The sequence below is a fragment of the Antechinus flavipes genome, chromosome 1, assembly GCF_016432865.1.
Source record: "Antechinus flavipes isolate AdamAnt ecotype Samford, QLD, Australia chromosome 1, AdamAnt_v2, whole genome shotgun sequence".
Lineage (NCBI taxonomy): Eukaryota > Metazoa > Chordata > Mammalia > Dasyuromorphia > Dasyuridae > Antechinus > Antechinus flavipes.
This window is the reverse complement of record NC_067398.1, coordinates 553,757,476-553,778,141: the sequence shown is the minus strand read 5'-3', so window position 1 is coordinate 553,778,141 and position 20,666 is coordinate 553,757,476. Positions and strand designations below refer to the sequence as shown.

Genomic DNA, 20,666 nt, shown 5'->3' with positions numbered 1-20,666 from the left:
TTTTGATTCAGAGAAATCTAGGCATATGAAGTTTAGATTTTTTTTCTTGGACATTAGTGGACTTATGGGTGACTTGCAAAAAAGGTGTTTCTTTAAAAGATTTGTGATTTCATGGGTGGTATTGTTCTAGCCATTGACAGAGATCACAACTACTCCTCAACTTGCCTTATCGTCATCTGAGAGCTGTCCTTCTGCTGATAAATTCAGCTAGCCTGGTCCTTCAGTCATTGACACAAAATATGTTCCAGCTTGGTGGGACCTGCCAGTACTTGTGTTTTTTGAAAATCCAAAGTAATCTCCAAGCCTTCTCCATAAAATAGAGATCTAGAGGCCACCAAGATATCTGATATATGGCATTGCTACCTAGAGCATGATACTAACTAGCAAACTGTCTGCTAGTTAGATATGGCCCACTTCCAGTTTTTGAACAATTCTGAAGCTAAGAATGTTTTTTATATATCCAAATAAATTTTCATTGTGTCTGAAAATGCAAAAAAACCTAACATTCTTAGAGCCATACAAATAGGCAGCAGGCCACGTGTAGCTGGGGAAGGATATGGTGTGGAAGTAAGCCTATTCTTTGGCCTAAAGAATTCAAATACAAGAAAAGTTGCACAAGTCTAAAACAGATATCGTTCACTAATTTCTAGTCCAATATCTCCAGAGGTTTTCCATTCCTATACCCAGTGAAAATAGAAGCACCATCATTTCTAGGGCTCAAGAGTCTTTGGTGGGTTTCTTTCTGGTCTCTGCAACTCATCTGAGCCTTGGATAACAGAAAATATTCATTTCTAACAATTTTTATATAATTATCCTGATTCCTAGTCAATCTGCATAGTACTCTTCATTTGCTTTAAAGGTAAAAGCAAAATATATATCTTAAGTTATGGGCCCAGATGTTCCTGATATTGTTCCTCTCTGACTTCATTTGGTTTGTTCTTCATTTCAGGGGAGAAAAGCAGGGTGGTTATTTCTATGTCTCTTATATGGAGGCAAAAATAATGTAATGTAAAATCTGTTCCATATAAGGTCTTGTGGTTATTTTCTTTTGAATGCCTTGCATTTCAAAAAAAGAGGTTTTCTTGAATTAGTCTGCCTAATGCTATATATCATACCTATTACTTCCCATACCTTCATTAGCTATTCAAATTGCCACCCTGAGGAGACCAAATAAAGATTAACATCCCAGAAGTACAAAAGAAGAAAGTTTTGTATAACCTGTTAGGACTTAATAAAAAATTCATATTTTCCTGATGATATTTTAAAAGAAATACTTATGATCTAAATCAAGATCTTTCCTTCCAGGACTGAGACTCAAGGACTTCTACTATTGGCTTTGTTTAAAAAAAATAAAATAAACAAATAAAACAAAACAAAACAAAAAACCCAAAAAACTTAGCCACATCTACCATCTCAATTGATGATAAACTTATCTTCTCTATCTGCAAAACCAGAGAGAACACACCAACAACTAAGATGGTTATCATGTCTTAGTCCTGAGAAAGAAAAAAATTTATTTTATTTACATGGGTCAAATCAAGTTGGATCACTGGTCCACCCACTGCAAAAGTAATAGTACTGATTCTTCACAGACCCAAGGTCTTATAGCAATGAGCTTAATCTTACATAATACATATTCAGGGCCCATTAAAACTACTATAAACAAAGAAAGAAACACTCATTCAGTATCTGCTATTCATCTACTATTCTTTTTCTCACCCTTCCCCATCCCTTCTTCCAATTTCAGATTTCTTTTCCCATGGAGGCTTCATTTCTGGTCCAGACATTCAATTCTGAACAATGAGCAATTTATTTATTTTTAATTGAATTCATGGAGTAGGAGGTTTTCTTAACAGATAAGAAACATAAACGTCTTCCCTGAAAGAGAAGTAAGGACTACAGGCAAGTGACCTTGGACCAATAGGGCCACTCTGGGCCTTTGTCTTTGAGATGGAACTGAAAGGAAGCTCTGTAATCCTGGGCACTTGTGGTTGGGAGATATATGGCATGCAGGAAGCTAGCATATTTAGCAAGAGGGAGAAACTGAAGAGGAAAAAAGTGAGGAGTTTCTGTGAATAAGTTTTGACAAAAGAAAGACAAAAAATAAGCTAATGAGAAAAATCAAGGACAGGACAGACAGAGCAGGGTATGTGATAAAACATAAATTTTTAAAGCCAGAAATGATTAAAAAAAGAGAGAGAGAGAGAAATTCTCAAGGATGATATATCCAGTGTGTTCCCATGAAGAGTCAACAAATAACTAATTTCTTAGGGACAATATCAGATTTTTTAAAAGTGGAATCTCCAAAGAATATAATTAAAAACAGCATTTGATTTGAGATTACATTTAGTTGCTTTGAGAATTCTGTTATTGTACTTTGCTACTTTCATTACAATTATCTTTGGCTGCTTCTATTTCTCCAAATTTGATAGAAGATTCTTTCAAAGTTCAATTCAGTCCCTAACTGATCCATAAAGAACCCAACCCATGATCAGTGATCATAGAATCACAGGTTTAGAGCTGAAAGGAGCTTTAGACATTATCTAGTTTAACCTCCTCATCTAAGATGAGGAACCTGAAATTGGGAAAGGTTAAATGACTTGCCCAATGCAACATGGGTTCTAAGTAGCCGACTCTGAATGCAGCACTCTCTCTTCCACTGATCTGAGCTCCAAATTTCTATAGCATTTATCTGTATCATCGATTTACATATATTTGAGGCACTTGTTTATATTATATCTAACTATCTATATCGGTCTCACACACACACACACACACACACACACACACACACACACATATATATATATATATAATTTAATTAGTGTGAGAAACTCATTGAGAAAACTTCTACATGCAGTCCACCTGAAAGACAAGTACTTACAGATTGACAGTATTGTTAATTTTCTTTTAATATGTTGTTTATCTAGTTTTTCAAACTAGACCATCTGGTCTTTGTTATCCACAACTTTAGACTTCTTATATGTAAGAATTAGGCCTGTATTTCATAAGGTACTTATTGCAGTGTCTTGCACATAGTAGACCATCAGTAAGTATATGCTGGTTGATTGAAAACTTCCTATTTTTACTTGTAAATAATAGTCAACATTCAGTTAACATTTATTAAATGCCTACAATGTGCCTACAATGTACTGTGCTATGCACTGGGGATAAAAAGAAGGGTAAAAGATAAGTCCTTCTCTTCAAAGAATTCACAATCCCAATGGGAGAATACAATAGTTAGAATGACATTGAAAAGGAGAGTGATGAAATCCTATATCTAGGGTGGAAGATGATGAGGTGACTATCATAGTGACAACCTGGGAGGATCTATTAAATCCCCATCCCCATCTTCTATAATCAGAGGGAGAAAGGTGGATTTAAATTTACAAATTCTAAAATTTCCTCTTTTTCCATTTTTTCCCCCTCACCTCCCATCTCAGAAATGAGAAATAATTATTTCTATCATCCAGATGTAGGCCTTCTAGTTTTAACTTTGCAGGTTACATGGCACTACTAAGTACTTCCCAGGAATGTTGGACAAGAGAAAGAAAAAGAACAGCAAATATGTCAATATTGTGCTGACTTTTTCCCAATACATTAAGAGGACTCTCACAGTATTCTCTACTCGACTCAAACTTACACAGCTAGTTAGCAGGAAGGCAAGAAAATTGTTAGCAAAGGGAAAAGGTTACATTTACCTCTACAAAACTAACCCCACAACTTTTGTGGTTGGGTGGAAATACTGCCACAGCAAAAGAAATTAGTTTTTCCTCCTCCCTAACATGCCCCAGGCCATTTCCCATTCTGGGGCTGCACATGGCTAGCCATGTCTGCTGAACTGAATGCTGAGGAGATTGACTTCCTAAGAAATAGTCAGGACACCTAAGGTACACTGTAGGTTGCTAAGGCCAATTATAAGGTATCTAGGCCAATTATAAGGTATCAAGGCTGGGGCAAATTATGTTAGGAATATTGAGAGTAGGGATATAGCAGGAGTTCTAATCAAACATTCAATAAGCCAGTTTCAATGCAAAAGGAACTATACTAGAAATGGGTTAGAAGAAAAATGAGATATAGTTTGCCGTCAGGAAGTTTATGCTGTAATAGAGAGGTGATGTATACATAAATACAAAATGACTTAAGGTGTCTAACTAAGAAAGAACTAAGAGATCTTAGAATGTGGCCAAGTGAATAGGGCAAATTTAATATGTGAAAGATGAGCTTTGCAAGAGAGATTACAAATAGAAAGTTCTCAGAGATTCAGGAGCATAAAATAACTTCCAGCTGGGGGAATAGGGACTTTATGGAGGAGGTAACATCTGAATTAAACCCAGATCAAAAGAAGGGTTTCAAAAGGTAAAAAAAATGGAAGGTGTGATTTTAGGTCATACAAATGCACTGAGCTCAGAAAACACAAGGAGAAGAATGAAAAACAGTCAACAATCTAATTGGGATTGAATGAGAATACCTGAAAGTGAATAGAGGCTGGGGAGTGATAATAGAGTTAAAGCATAGGACAGAAATTCTTAATCATTTGTGTAATGGACCCCTTTGGAAGTCTGCTGAAGTATATGGATCCCTTCTGAAAATAATGTTTTAAAATGCATATTATAAAATATATTGAAGTATAAAAGAAATTAATTATATTGAACTATGGTTATCAAAAATACTTTGTAAAAAATAAAGTTCATGGACCCCCAGTTAAGAACCCCTGGTAGAAATGGACTAAATGTCAGGGTATGGAGTTTGAATTTTATGTTGTAATTGCAATAAGAACCCACTGAAGTTCTTTGAGCAGGGGAAAGGCATGATCAGATCCTTATATTGGAAGATTAATTTATTTGGAAATAATGTTCAAGATGGATTAGGTTATTTCCAAGGCTGAAAAGGAAACTAAACAAGATATTGTTCTGCCTTCAATATCTTTTAAATATGTCACTTTTCCATTCTTACTGAAAAAGTGACATATTTAAAAGATATTGAAGGCAGAATCCTCGTTACTTGACAGTTAATCAAATATGGCAGATGTGAGAAGAATCAAAGATAATGTAAGGAAGTGGAACAGGGAATGTATAGAATACTCTGGTGAAAACTCTGGCAGTGAAAGAAAAGAGAATGATAGCTAGAGAAAGTAACAGAGTTAAGGGAAAAGCTCAGGGAGAGTAGAGGGCATATGTGGACCAAGTAGCAGATTTGTAGAATGAGGAGAAGGAATTAATAGAGATAGAAACTACTGGATTAAAAATGAGAGATATCCCAATATTTACAGTGATTAAATCTGGTCACAATGGTTATTAAAGATGGGGGGGGTTGAAGGGTCAGCTATAAAAGTGGACTGCTTGTTACCTGATAGCAAGAGAAAGTATTTGTACTCAGACTAGCTTAATTTGTTAATTTCATTTTCTAATACTGATGCTAACTTTTTCCAAATAACAAGACAAGCTTCAGTTTAAACAGAGCTGATTATGTGTGTGATCTCAGGGATAGAAGTTATATGTTCTCTTAAATTACATTCTTCATCCAATTACAGATTCCTGAAATTTCCATTAGAAATTCATTCTTTTAATTGAAGGTTTTGATTTCAGTACAAAGATATATCACAAATGCTTGCTGACTGACAGGAAAAATAACACTTTGAAGCTGTTATCAATCATATTTTAGCATGAGAATGAGTGTTTTTTTAACCTTTCCTCAATCAGTCAACAAGTATTAAACTGGGTGCAAAGTGCTGAGAATACAAATATAAGCAGAAAGAATCTTTGCCTTTTAGGAGTTTACATTCCAATGAGGAAAAACAACATATAAAAGTAAACTGAAAAAGATGGTGTGGAATGGAAACAGAAAAAAAGGTACCCAGTACAGAGACCAGATAGAGAAGTCTAGATTGTTGCTTGTTGAGGAACAAAGAGATGGCTCTCGTTAGGGTTCTCCTTCAAATGGAGGTTCTGGAAGGAGCCATCCTGAGACTACCTTTGAGTTTTGAATTCTAGGGATGAAGGGATCTTCCAAAATGAGAAATGTGGGGGGGGCATGATGAAGGCATTCTGAGGCCATGTTTTAATACAGAGGTACAGAATATAGTAGCAGGGAGTGACAAAGACAGAAAATGGACTCCATCTATATCCCAAACTGAGGACTGAACCCTTCCCTGGCTCCCAGTTTCATTGGCCCTGTTTTTAGCAAAGGAGTGACATGCCCCTAGGGGGTTCATTTAAGGCTTTCAGAAGTTCTTGGTGATATCTGTGTAAAATAATGAATGATTCTGCTGGCAGGACAACCAGTACTTGTTTTTGCCCTTGTAAAAAAGCCTGAGCCTAGTGCTCTACAAAGAAATGGGAAGTGTGGGATGTCATGGGGGTAGCTACAAAAGAACTGGAATGCCTTCTCACACTTCCAGGGGTCAGTCATCAGGCACAGAGATGCCATTGAGCCAGCCTTACAGAGATCCTGGGAATGCTTCTCAAGGAAACTCTCAGCTGCCCTGAAAGCAAACTGAGCTAGCTCCCATTTGCTTATCCATACTATAGAGAAGGTGCCTGGGTAGAAAGAATTCAAAGGTCACCCACCATCACTGTTTAAGACCCCTGGTTTCAATACTGTCCTTCCCACCTCCATTTATCGAAAGCAGCTGATGGGGAAGAAATTACAAGATATTATTAGGCATCTTCTCTCATCCTTCTGTTTTAGAGAAGTAAGAATTACTATTGACATAAAGTAGAAAGCAAAAAAGACAAGGAAAGGAAATAGTTCCTGTATGCAATGAACAAATTGAAGGATTAGTTTCTAAGCAATTAAAACTATAATTTGAATAACTGTACCTAAACTGACCAGAAAGAAACATAAAAATCCCACTGAAATTCAAAAGATCATGGAATACTCAGCCATTGCTCCCTTTTCTCAGATTCCCAAACTGAGGCATTGAAGAATGTTTTATATTACTAATAATCCCCAACAGCTATTTCCAGCTCTAACACCATTCATTAGAGGAGGGCTTCTTAAAATTTTTCCACTCTCTACTGTTGGAATCTTTACAAACTGCTAACTCATTAGAGTTGATAGATTATTGATCTGATCTTACAAGAAGATGTTTTGGGCCAGAACCTGAAACAAGGTACTAAGTAGAATTAATTGATACAATGCTTATGTTCACACCTTTCCTTTACTCATTGGAGTTCACAAGTATGGGAGTTCACAAAGTTAACTGTGTAACTTTGTGAATTCACGCCTCCCTTAAAGCTCTTAGGGCCAGAAAGCACTATGGGAGAAAACTCATAATCCCACTCTCTCAGAAAAGTCATATATATGCCATGAAGAGTCATTCAGGGAATATTTTTCCACTTGGCTGGCTGGTGGCGGAAGGAGTTTTTCAGAGGAAGAAGCTACGATTCGAGAGTTCAGCGGAAGACTGAGAAGGCTCTCTCAGAGGCACAACCAGATTCATCTTCATCTCACACCACTGGGGTGGCTGGACTCCTGCACCTCCCCCACTGAGACCAAGCTGGTCTGAAAGACTCTCCAGAAAGCTAGCCGAGCCCCAAGTGAAGGAGACAAGAGATTCATTCCATCTTTGTGCTGGCTGGAGGCTGAAGAAAGCAGAGGCAGAGGCTGAAGGACAGAACCTTTGGATTTGGAGACATTCAGAGGGCTCTAAGCTAACCGGGCTATATTAGAGACAATAAAAGATCTGAACTTTTTTCACCTGGCTGCGTTTTGAGGTGATTATTACTTTCAACTAATACTAAAGCTGCCTTCAGAAAACCTCCCCCGAGAAACCTACACCTTAACCCAGAGAGAACTATTCTACATATTTTAAAAGAAGAAGATCACAACACTCTACCCCTTTCTTCCCAAGAAATGTTACATGATCTTAGGTGTGTGTGTGTGTGTGTGTGTGTGTGTGTGTGTGTGTGTGTATACACACATACACACATATATAAAATAAGTATACAAATCAAATGTTCACGGTCTTAATTATTATCATCCATCATAAATTATAACTTTGTGACCCCTACATTTAATTATGAACCATAATTAAAGACGCTGGGAATTACTCTTAAGACAGGCTATATTACATAATATAAAAAGCATTGTACTTGGAGGCAGGAGAGATGTAGGTCTATTTATATCTATCTACCTATGAGACTTACTAACTTTGACCAGGGGCAAATCCCTTGACTTTGCAGCCTAAGTCTTTCAGTTACTAAGAGCTCTGAAACTCCCTAGTTGTGTGACTGAGCACATGACTTCTCTGGACTTTACCTCTATCACCTGCAAAATAAGGATAAGAACCAGAACAGTGGTGTCAAATTCAAATAGAAATGGAGATCACTACATAATCTATAAGAATCCCTGCAGGTCACATAATGACTTAGATAACTATAACTTAACATTATTTTTGATTTATAGTATTTTTATGTATTGTGTTAAATATTCCCTAATTACATTTTAATCTGGTTCAAGCTATACTTGGGAGTGTAGTGGGCTGCACATTACTGAGGAAGAAGGTCTGATACCTCTGGACTAGAGAATCTCTAACATCTTCCAACTCTAACATTTTATAGTTCTATGAATCCCTCATTTTTCACAGAATCTTTAAAAGTTGGAAAGGATTTCAACATGAAATCATCAACAGAATATATGATAAGTGCTCACTCATACCTTGCTTTTAGAACTCCCTCAAAGAAAATCGACTACTTCTGGAGTCCACTGACGTATCAAAAACTATAAGTTACTCAGATCTTCAAGAATACTATAGCCCTCTTGGATTCTACTCCTGAAATTCTGTCAGAAGGCAGGGGTTAGATTGTAAATACCTATAGAAATTGCTCTATTCGAAACTGTTAATAAATTAAATGGCATTTGTTAAATGCTTACTCTATGCCATGCATCATACTAAACACTGGAATTGTAGCTTAAATGAAAACTTACCTCCACAAGCATATAGAGAGAGAGTAGTGTGATTCCAAGATTATAGAAAATGAGGATACCCCTGAGAGAAAGTGCAGGCCTGTTCTTCATATATTTGTTACCCAACCATATGGAAAGTAAATATATTACAGTAAGAAAAAAAGTAGGAAGGTAGGAGTCCAACATGAGCCATCCTCTGACCCGAGCATCTGAAAAGAAACACACACAGTGAGATTACTGAGTAAGAAAGTTAAGTACACTTGCTGAATTTGATGTTCTCTATTCTAAAGAATGTAAAAATTCAGTTTACAACTGAATATAAAATAGCACAAAGATGTAGGGGGAAAAAAGTAAATCATCATTACATTTCAGTTTAAGTGCCCTAAAATTATATGTCCTTCAAAGTAATAAATTAATGTTCATCCTGTGATTATATTATATAAAATGGTAATTCCTAATTATATGGTGTTTTAGATTTACAAAATGCTTCAATTTTATAACAACTGTGCAACAGGAGTCAGTGCAAGTCTCGTTCCCATTTTAGAAACAAGGAAACTGAGGCTCTAGGAGGTTAGTGACTTCCCCATGAAGCCAGTATATAAACTTAGAATTGAATATTTAGTTGTTAATGAAAAGGATGCAGGATGATTAACCCCATAAATTAACCCTGTCTTTCAAAAGAGATATCATGTAATATTGCACATCTTTATTGAAAACCTTTTTGCCTAACATTTCAATAATAGGACCATAATTGCTAGGGGGAGAAGCAAACTTCCTGCATGCCAAAACTTAAGTTTTCATAAAAAGAAAATCTGAAGTTTTCATATACATAAAACATTCTAAATGAATAAAAGCAAAAAATGAGTTTAAAAATCCATATTTTAAGGATACCTAGTAAAATAATTAATACAACTTATGATACATATCTTTTTAAAATATATTTATTATGAGCCAGGTATTATTTTTAATGATCATTTCTTAGGCTTCTTCTGTACTCATTCAATAAACACTTATTAAGTACCACTGTGTTAAATGCAGAGATAATATATCTGGTCCCTAAAATGATGCTTATAGGCTAGTGGAGAAATAAGATACAAATACATAACTATAATAATAATTTATATCATAGAAAGGCTTGTGAAAGCACAGTGTGGGTCAGAAATTAGTTTCGATGGAGAATAGGATTCAGGGAGGGTAGACTAGAAAGGTAATAGGAATTAAAATGTGAAAACTCTTGAATATCAAACCAAGGAGTTTGGATTTCATTTGGGACACAGAAGGGAGCCACTAAAGACTCTGAATAGTGAAGAGTCACCTGTGCCAAATATAGTAAGAGTTAAGTAATGAGTTAATTTATGGGGAATTAAAACAAATTTGATTTTAGACATTGAGTTTGAGGTGGTTATTAGGTATCTTCAAAGTAATTGGCAATTTAAATTTATTAGTTCAGAACAGAAGTCAGATGTAGAGATAGTAATTTGTGAGATCGCTTTATGAATACCATTGCCAAGGACAAAATGTTTAGGGAGGAAAGAAAAGGGCCAAAGATCTCTCAAGAAATATATTAAATAAGGAGTTTGGGATGAGGATGTGTTATTAATTAAGGAAGTCGAAAAGAGTAGTTAGAAAAAGGAGAAAAATCAAAATAGTGAAGGATCTTTAAGCTAGAGCAGGAAAAAAGAATCTACTAAGAGGAAGTGGTCAATTGTGCTGAATAGGCACCAAAAAGGCCACTGAATTTGGCAATTATGTGTCAGTGGTGAGCTTTGAAAAAGAAATTTTAATAGAGTGTTTCATGTCCTAGCATAGTATTGATGACATAGTAAGACCTCAATAAATATTTGTTATTACTTTGGCTACCAGACTTTCAAAATTTTTTTAAATTTTATTTCAGTTTCTTATACTAGGGATTTGCTATGACTAATGAAAATGAGAGCCACTAGATAAAGCTACGTAAATTGGCTGTCTCTCCCTTTCAGAAATCTCCATCCATTATGAAGAAGCTCTGTTGCCTTATTTGCCACAACATCTAAGTACTCATAGGATTTTTTTAGACTTCAGAGATTATTTATGGGTTCTTTTATTCATATTTCTAAGCCAGACCCTCCATTTTTCTCAGTATAATCAGATTAGGGTGGCTTCCCCCTTTCTAGGATGTATGTGAATCTCCTTTGTGGTCTAGCATTTAGCTCACACTGTTTTTCATGTGTAGAAAAGCTAAGGGAAATAGATAGCAGTGATCTAGACCCTGGAGACTCTGAGTTGATATGAGAATTTACCCAGCCTACTTTGTGAAGGTCAATTGATACTGTCAATTTTATGATTTCCTGGCTACAAAAGGAAAACTTATTTTTTAAAAAAAGGACTAAAGTCCAGTAAAGTAGCCTATACTAGTAGATGTGGCTAGGACACCTTGTGAGAACAGTTATATCTTTGAAGGATGATGGCTGAAGGTCCCAGCCTGGGTATCACTAACCACTGGTTCTTGAGTCAGGGCTGACTCCATCTTGATCTTAAGGAAGATGAGGGTCTGGGAGTGGGATAGGGAAGGTGGTCTGATTTAGCTGACACAAGCTGCCCATTACTGCATCTCTCTTAAGGGACCATGAGGCCAACTCACCTTCCCTGTGAGTTATGAAGGGGTGAAAAGAGCTGGGGCCCACTCCAAGAAGTTGCTTTCCCAGATGATAGTTGTAAGAATTAGAATGAAAGCAGAACTGGCAGCCTGGGAAGTGCTGTCACTCCCTGAACTCTTGTGCTTTTCTGGCAGTTTGTGAAAATTGGTCAACAGCTGTTGCTGATGATGAGGAAGAAGATAGGTCCCTTTTCTACAATTTCTTGCCTCAATGATAGGTACAGGCCTGGGAAAAAAGCAGGACTGGTGGTGTGGAATAACTAGTATTCTCAATGCTCTTAGGCACAAGGTCCTGGGCTGTCTCCATCAGGGTCTAGGGGGAAATGTTGATCAAGGGAGTGGTGATGGTTTGACCTACTTGGAACCTACTGTCTCCTGACTCCCTCAGGATGCCTTGGTGCTTCAACAAATTGGGTTAGTCTTCCTGTGTGTATTAGGGGAGATTCCCTGAATCAGTGGAAATTTTCTCTGTGTACACTGGGGAGATGACTTCTAAAACACTGGTTCCTTAATCTTTTGAGATCTCACACACTAAAACTATAAAAGTTTTGCAAATTATTAAGTTCCAGTCGTTTTGTTTTACATGACCATAGAAATAAGGGAATACAGACAAATTTAAAGGCATGGTATTGCCCCATACTCATACCTAAATTCTAATCTCCATTAAGTCAAATCACAATTAGCCAATGCTAATTGTGCAGAGTGCAAAGTGCAGAGCATCGATTTTATGCAAGATTAGGACAGGAAACATCTGGTGCAGACAAGTAGACAGGAACAGATGAGGCTGACATCTGGAAATCAATCTGATTCTATGTCAGAGATTTGGAAATCAACAAATACTCAAGTGGCAATTACTAGATGCTAGGCCCTGTAGAAGATGCAATAAAATTTAATGTAACATTTTTCACTATAAACAGCTTACTATCTAGTATTAGAAATGAAAAAAAAGTTAATCAACAACATAAGAATTAAAGAGAAATACAATAACATAAGGCATATCTTAAGGCAATATATAATCAATTACCAAATGAATAAATTCTGAGCTCAGAGAAAAGAGATCATTGTGCACTGGAATAGTTGAGAAGTCCTCTTAAAGGAGGGAGTCTTTGTACTAGTCCTGGAAGAGGAAGCAGGATTTTAGATTGCTGAAGAGAAGAGATAAGGGTACTGTAGGTAATGGTGTGAACAGAGGGAAAGGAGCAAGAGAAAACAAAGTAGATTCAGGAAAAAAATGAATAGATATGTTTTGATATACTAGAGGAACTAGAGAAGTCAAATGGGGCCAAACTATGGAAAAGCTCAGAATGCTAGATTATATATTCTGGACTTTATTCTCTAGGTAACAGGAATCTATAGAAATCTTAAAAAAAAAAAAAAAACCAAGCAAACTAAAAACATCACCTCCCCCACCAAAATCTTCTGCATTTGTTTTCAATGTTTTCAAGTTATTATGGACAGATTTGAATGTGAATGTGGAGAGGGGAGGGAAAGGGAAGATTAAAAGGCTGAGAGGCTAGGAAAGAAGATATAACTATAATTCAGACATGAACTAATGAAGGTCTACACTAGAATGCAAAAAAAGGAAGGAATGGATGTGAAAGATACTGCAAAGGAAGAATTGCTGTTTTTGGTGACTGATTAGGGGTCAGAGAGGTCAAAGATAATAACAAAAGACTCAATCTAGATTAATGGGGAAATAATGTTATTAAAAGAAATTTGTAGAAGAACATAGGATAGTTTACCTCTCAGACCTGTGGAGGAGGAAGGAATTTGTGAGCAAAGAAGAACTAGAGATCATTATTGATTACAAAATAGAAAATTTTGATTATATCAACTTTAAAAGTTTTTAAGCAAACAAAACTAATGCAGACAAGATTAGAAGGGAAACAATAAACTAGGAAAACATTTTTATAGTCAAAGGTTCCGATAAAGGCCTCATTTCCAAAATACATAGAGAATTGACTCTAATTTATAAGAAATCAAGCCATTCTCCAACTGATAAATGGTCAAAGGATATGAATAAACAATTTTCAGATTAAGAATTTGAAGCTATTTCTAGCCATATGAAAAGATGCTCCAAATCATTATTAATCAGAGAAATGAAAATTAAGATAACTTTGAGATACCACTATACATCTCTCAGATTGGCTAAAATGACAGGAAAAGATAATGCTGAATATTGGAGGGGATGTGGGAAAACTGGGACACATACATTGTTGGTGGAATTGTGAATACATCCAATTTGGAACTATGTTCAAAAAGTTATCAAATTGTACATACCCTTTAATCCAGCAGTGTTACTACTGGGCTTATATCCCAAAGAAATCTTAAAAGAAGGGAAAGGGACCCACATGTGCCAAAATGTTTGTGGCAGCCCTTTTATAGTGGCTAGAAACTGTAAATTGAATGGATGCCCATAAAATGGAGAATGGCTGAATAAATTGTGGTATATGAATGTTATAGAATATTATTGTTCTGCAAGAAATGACCAGCAGGATGATTTCAGAAAGGTCTAGAGATATTTACATGAACTGATTCTGAGTGAGATGAACAGACCCAGGAGATCATTATACACTTTAACAACAATACTATATGGTGATCAATTCTGATGGACATGGCTCTCTTCAAATTAGTTTTTGTCCACTTGCATTTTTGATTTCCTTCTCAGGTTATTTTTACCTTATTTCTAAGTCTGATTTTTCTTGTGCAGCAAATTAACTGTATGGATATGTATATATATATATATATATATATATATATATATATATATATATATATATATATATATTGTGTTTAATATATACTTTAATATATTTAACATGTATTGCTCTACTGCCACCTAAGGAAGGTGGGGGGAGCAGAAGGAGGGGAAAAGTTGAAACAGAAATTTTGCAAGGATCAATGCTGAAAAATTACCCATGCATCTATCTTGTAAATAAAAGGCTATGATAAAAAATCTTTTAAAGAAATTTGTAAGGTAGGAAGGAGATATTTTAAGGGAACATGAGATGTTTGGTTTTAAAGGATATGAGGAAACTTGAGTCCTGACAGGATAGGGATAGCTGAAGTTTTGGGAACTATTTGATAGATGAAGCTGTGTATAAGAATGAATAATGGGTATATAGGAAGAAGAGCAGAAAACTATTAACTATACCTTGGGAAATAGTTAGTAGATGGGAAAAGAAAGATGATCCAGTAAAAAACAAGGGAGGGAGGGAGGGGGGGGGAGAGAGAGAGAGAGAGAGAAAGAGAGAAAGAGAAAGAGAGAGAAAGAGAGAGAGAGAGAGAGAGAGAGAGAGAGAGAGAATGAGATAGAACTACTGTATAATTGAGAATTTATAAGGATATGTTTATCAATTGATTCTTACTCACCACAGGTAATACAGACAACTACACATTGAGTTTTTAAATGAAGTACAAAGAAATATTTATACTCGATTATATTTACAAAGTGTAAAGACTTTCCTTGATGGAATTATAAAGGGAATTTGCCACTGACTGGCTGAATACTGGCTTTAAAGTGGCCTTTAAAGAACTAACTTACCAACTTGCCAACTCTTGACACAATGTAAGGTGGAGAACTTTGTGGAATGTGACCCCCTGGAAATTTAGAGGACAGCCAATTATGGAGGAAGACCCAGGGATCCTCAAACTACAGCCCGCAGGTTAGATGCAGCAGCTGAGGACGTTTATCCCCCTCACCCAGGGCTATGAAGTTTCTTTATTTAAAGGCCCACAAAACAAAGTTTTTGTTTTTACTATAGTCCAGCCCTCCAACAATCTGAGGAACAGTGAACTGGCCCCCTATTTAAAAAGTTTAAGGACCCCTGACCTAGAGACCACTGGCAGAGAAGGGGATTTCTATTCCCCTAACCACATTAGCTATGGCCCTTTACATCAGAACTACTTGCCCATGATGAGACACTAAGGAGTAGGCCAAAGAGAGAGTCCATAGAGGCTCCAAAGAATGTGAGTCCTGCCATTAGAGAAGACAGTCAGCTATGGTTTCAAATGAAAATTATCCTTGAAAGTCAAAAGGCAAGCTTCAAAAAGGAGCAGGTCTAGGAAACTAGCTGAGTGACCTGTTCAGCAGAGATACTGCATCTAGGAGAAAGTAGCATGAGGATAGTATTAAAAAGAGAAAATATGTGAATTATCTTGTCTATGGCTATCCCTGCTATGTATATATCTATCCATCTTTTCTGCTATATGGGAGAATGATTCAGGTTCATAGGAAGAATATTTTATTGCTACTCTTCTAAAATGCCATCTTAATAAATGTCTTTGTTTGTAACTGTCTATTTTCTGCTAAAGGTAAGCTCCCTGGTAGGAGCTCATGAACTAAGTTTTAGGATTGCAAACCATAAAGTACCTTGAATTTAGATAATCACTACCACCACTCCCAGCTCCTAACCCCAACCTGTGGTCTGTATTGAGAGAATATGTTACATAAGAAAACAGCTTTGATGTGTACTGATTAAAGCCACCATGTTTACACGGTCAGGAAGTAGGTAGAGGGAAGGGAATTTTCAGTCTCTAAAAAATGCAATTATATAGACCAAAATACCACTGTTAAATGGCCTCAGGCCCTATGATCCATTTCAGGAATGAACTTTTCATGTGACCTTAGAGAAGTCACTACACTTTTCTAGGTCTGGATTTCTTCATCTAGAAAATGAAGTAGTTAGACTACATAATGTCTTCTAGCTCTAAAATGCTATAGTTTCAGGTAAGCAGATACAATAGTGGGCAGACTTAAAATGAAAAGAGCAACCAAGGGGATGGTGAAACAAAAGGATGACGGAAATAGAATCAAAGAAATTTAATACAGAAAACTCTTAAGAAATGCTTCTTCAGCAAAAAGCTTTTTAATGATACATATTCATGACTAGGCCTCTGCTTGTAAGATGATATGGAAAAGAATACATAAGTTTAGCTTCATCTTAGAGCCTGGCTCTTAATCCAACTCTGGCCTTGCCTTGGGAAGATGGGTCTGGAAGGCACAGAAAATTAGTCTCTGAAGGACTAAGTCCTCTATATTTGTCTTACATTTGCTCTGGGATAGGCCAAAAGCATCTGTCTAGAAGCATAGAAACTTCAGGGTTATCTTGCACCTTCTTTAAAACTCCTTAAAATTTAGAATTATCCTAGAACTGACTTAGATTTATCTAATAATACCTAGGATTTCAGAAATAAAGGACCTGTAAAAAGTAAAAACTACAATTGGCAGAGTGGAAGTTCAAATTCAAATTTGATACCATGCAATGCCACTTTCAATCCAGAGACAGGTAGATCTTAACAGGAGAATTTCAGAAGACCTGCCTGATTCTTTGTATCTGTCAAGGGTAAGGAAACTTAGGCTTATTATTTGCAAATACTTCCAAGAGGCAAGATAATACAGTGGAAAGAGTACTGAGCTAAAAACCAAAAGTTCTCTGAGTTCTACTACTTATTAAATTTATCAAATTGAGCAAATTGTATAATTTCTGAGCCTTTTAAATTTCAACTGTAAAAATTGGAATAAAACTTTCTAGAACTGGCAATTTAAAAAAAAAACTGATTGTTTTAAATTTTGAAACTCACAACATAAAACAGAAGCACTTTATAAAAGTAAAAAGAAAATAAAAAAATAAAAATCAGAAAGATGCTTATTCATGAAATAAGTTCTAATACAGAGTTGGATTTTCTTTTGAGCAATTAAAAAATTCAACCTGGCAAAACTATCCTCATTCTTTCCGGTCTTCCTCCTATCCTATTGCTTGTTGGTGTGAGAGCTTGCAGAGTTCTTTTCAGGGCTGCTCATCCACCTTTGTCATCTACCTTCACCTAAATCCACGAAGCTGTAGCAATAGCCACAAAATGATAAATCCATTTTGGCAGACAGGTTAATCCAGGTTGAGGGTAACTGACTGGCCTCAAACCCATCAGTGAGTTAAGGGGATATCTATCCTCCAAAATGTGAAGACTTCCCCAGCAGACTGGGTGGATGATAACAATTTGTTTCAAAGATCATGAAGTGGCTGAAACGGGACTCATCAGAAGTTGGTCAGACATAAAAGGTCCAAGATCATCTACTATCTCCCAGATAACTGCCACCAGTCCTAACTTTTGTCTTGCCACTGGACTTTGATGACTAAGAGAGGTGAGTTGACCCACTTAAATCCAATTCATATACAAATCACTACCCTGGTTGATCCTCTTCAAAAATGAAGGATAAATAACAGTTTTAAGAATCCATTAATTTCCTTCTCTTTTTTTTTGCTCCTCTCCTACCCCAAATTTAAAAAGTGGTAAAAGAGTCAATCAAAATAAATTCCTATATTTCCATGTACCTAAATATACTTTAATCTACAGCTTATTTTCATTACCTCTCATTTGGGAGGCAGGTAATAAAGATCTTGACAAATCCTCTTCAGTAGTGGTTGGTTATTACAATAATATGAGTTGTGATATTTTTTCAAATTGATTGCCTTTACAAAGTTGTTTGTTGTTACAAAGGGATTGTTATCAATAGTCCCTAGACTCCACTCACTACATTAGTAGGACTGGCAATTTAAAAGTCATTCACTTAGTCTCTAGTCATAAGGCTAAAACGCAATAAACAGCACAGAGGAAAAAATTCCTTACTCCAGCCTTGAGGATCCACCTCTTTCTCTGAGTTCTATTTTAAACATAAAGAAGAATGAACTTAACTAACATCAATGAAAGTGGGCATTTCCATATATACAATAGAAAAGAAAAAGAGGACTATTGTGGGTCTCTTACGGATGGCTTGTTTTTCTTTTAAAACTTTTAATAAATTCAACCTATAACTTTCTCATAAATTGGAGAAATAATCCTATTTCAGCAGTTTTCTGTGAGTATTAAATAAGATAATGAATATGCCAGTGCTTTGAAAACTACTATATAAATTTTTGTATATTTTAATAATTCACTTAATTCAATAATTTACATATTGAATATTTAATTTTAATTATCAATTTATCTAATTTAATAATATGCTACATAGGTTGTTATATAAATGAAAATATTTTATTATCTTCATCAAAGAAATTTCATGGACAATTCAATTCCTATAATTGAATAATACTCTTTCCCCTTCAAAAGTCAATTTGTAGACCCTCCCCCCAAAAAATCACTTCACTCACCTCGAGGTCCAAACATATTGTCCAAAAATGCATTGACTTCATTGTCAAAAGCTATTAGCTGCTCCTGAAAAAATAAATGATAGATAATTTAAATTTCTTTTTTTGAGAAATATAGAAACCCAAAGGACTTTGGACAGCTAAATATCACAAGGTCTTAGCTCTCTCTGGGACCTTTAATTTGAAATAGGTGAAAAAAGAAGGGGAGAAGGGATTAAAAATGCCTCTATATCCATGATCAGATTGTGAGTATTGAAAGGAAAAGAATGCTTCTTTAATTGTCTTAGGCTTTTTATCATGCTAGTCATGGTAAATAGGAGCTCAACTCATTTCTTACTTATTAATGTCCCAGGTTTACTGATCCAAATTTCATTGACTTCCTTTGTCCCAAATGCCTTAAAAGATTCAGAGGGCACAAGTACAATTTTGAAAGGAAAATTTCGCTCAAGTCTTGCCTGAATGTGTTTATGAAACATCAGAGAGGAGAACATCTTTTCAAATACTATATACATGTGAGAAGTTTGGGGTTTTTTTCATTACCTTTCCACGTAATTTTTTCTCAATATCATCTTTTATATCTCAGTGCATATCTGAAACTCCACTTAAGAGTAATACTATTCTTTTAATGTACCATGTAACAATTCTATCCTTACCTGGGAGTAGAAGAATGCCATTATAAAGCTAGAAGATCTAGGATAAGGTGTCTTCTCCTGTTTGACATTACTCCCATTCATGAGAATCTGTCATTTCCTTGCTTAAGTGATCTGCTAAGATGTTATCTACAGTTACTATAGAACCTGTTTTCATCAGCTGCTTAGAGAGGACAAGATAAGGCCTAAATCATCTGTGCCTTCTTCAGTGTGGAAAAGGAGAGTCTATTATTTTGTTTGCAGAAAAGGAAGACGCCTGCCTCAAGGAGGATTTATCCAACACAATTTTGCTAAACAAATATCTTATCCAGAGAACTGTATGAGGTGCTGGAAGAGATTTAAAATTTATATAAGATTTAGTCTTTTATCCTCATGGAGTTCATAGTTTAATATAGAATAGGATAGATATACACAAAACAGTAACCAAGGTGGAAAACAATAAATCCAATTCTTTTTAGAACTATGCAACAAAGACCTAGAAAATGTACTACACTGAGCCTTGAAAAATTACTTTTTCCAGCCCAAGTTAACATAAGGAAGGATTCCGTCACTAAGGATAAGATATGATCATGAGAGGACTCCAATGATACTTTCAGTCCAGGGACTCAGAGTGAGCATACCAAAGGGTAAGAAGCAGGAATGGATGTAACTAGCAGCTTTATAAGCTCATATCTCAGAATTGAATCAAAGATCCAGAATAGTCTGAAGAAGACATAATCTGAGGGACTACCACAAAAGAGTAGTGAGGGAGGTACTATAGACCAAGGGAAGCCTTCAGAGAAGAGATGACATTTGAGTTGAGCTTTAAAACAAACGGATAGTAATTCAATAAGTCAAAATGAGGGAGTAAGGACTTTTCAGGCACAATAGGATCTTTTTGGCAACTATTCTATCCCTACCTACACAGAAAATGAGGCAATTGGTCCTCAATTCCAGGAGGCTGATGTGGAATGTGAAGCCTATTCAAGTCCAAAGGTCTATCTGTAAAACTAAATGGCTCTGACTTTCAAAACCTGAAATGTCCTGAAAAAGAACTGATAATGTGACATAATTGCTGAAAAGAGACTCTATATATTTTAGTCCTGAGTACTTCACTCAGAGTTAGTTGTACCTTACCCTCTGGCCCTCGAGCTTTCCACTGAATGAAATCTTTGGGTCACTCTAGGTCAGAGGTATTTAATCTGGGATCCATGAACTTGTTGGGGGTTTTTAAATATATATTTTGACAATTGTATTTCCATAATCTTATGTATTTGTTTTATATATTTAAATTCATTTTTCTAAGGAAGTACCTGAAGATTTCACCAGATTATCAAAAAAGTGGGT

General features: G+C 35.8%; 1 protein-coding gene across 1 annotated transcript in view; it reads right to left on the bottom strand.

Annotated features, from left to right (window-relative positions):
• Positions 1–20,666, bottom strand: part of ELOVL2 (ELOVL fatty acid elongase 2) — a 102,562-nt gene that overhangs the window by 22,876 nt on the left and 59,020 nt on the right. Inside the window, exons 2-3 of the mRNA XM_051970689.1 lie at positions 18,694–18,757; positions 8,932–9,119 (exon numbers count right to left, since the gene is read on the bottom strand). Coding sequence (XP_051826649.1) covers positions 8,932–9,119; positions 18,694–18,757 — 252 coding nt within the window. The remainder of the gene's footprint in view (positions 1–8,931; positions 9,120–18,693; positions 18,758–20,666) is intronic.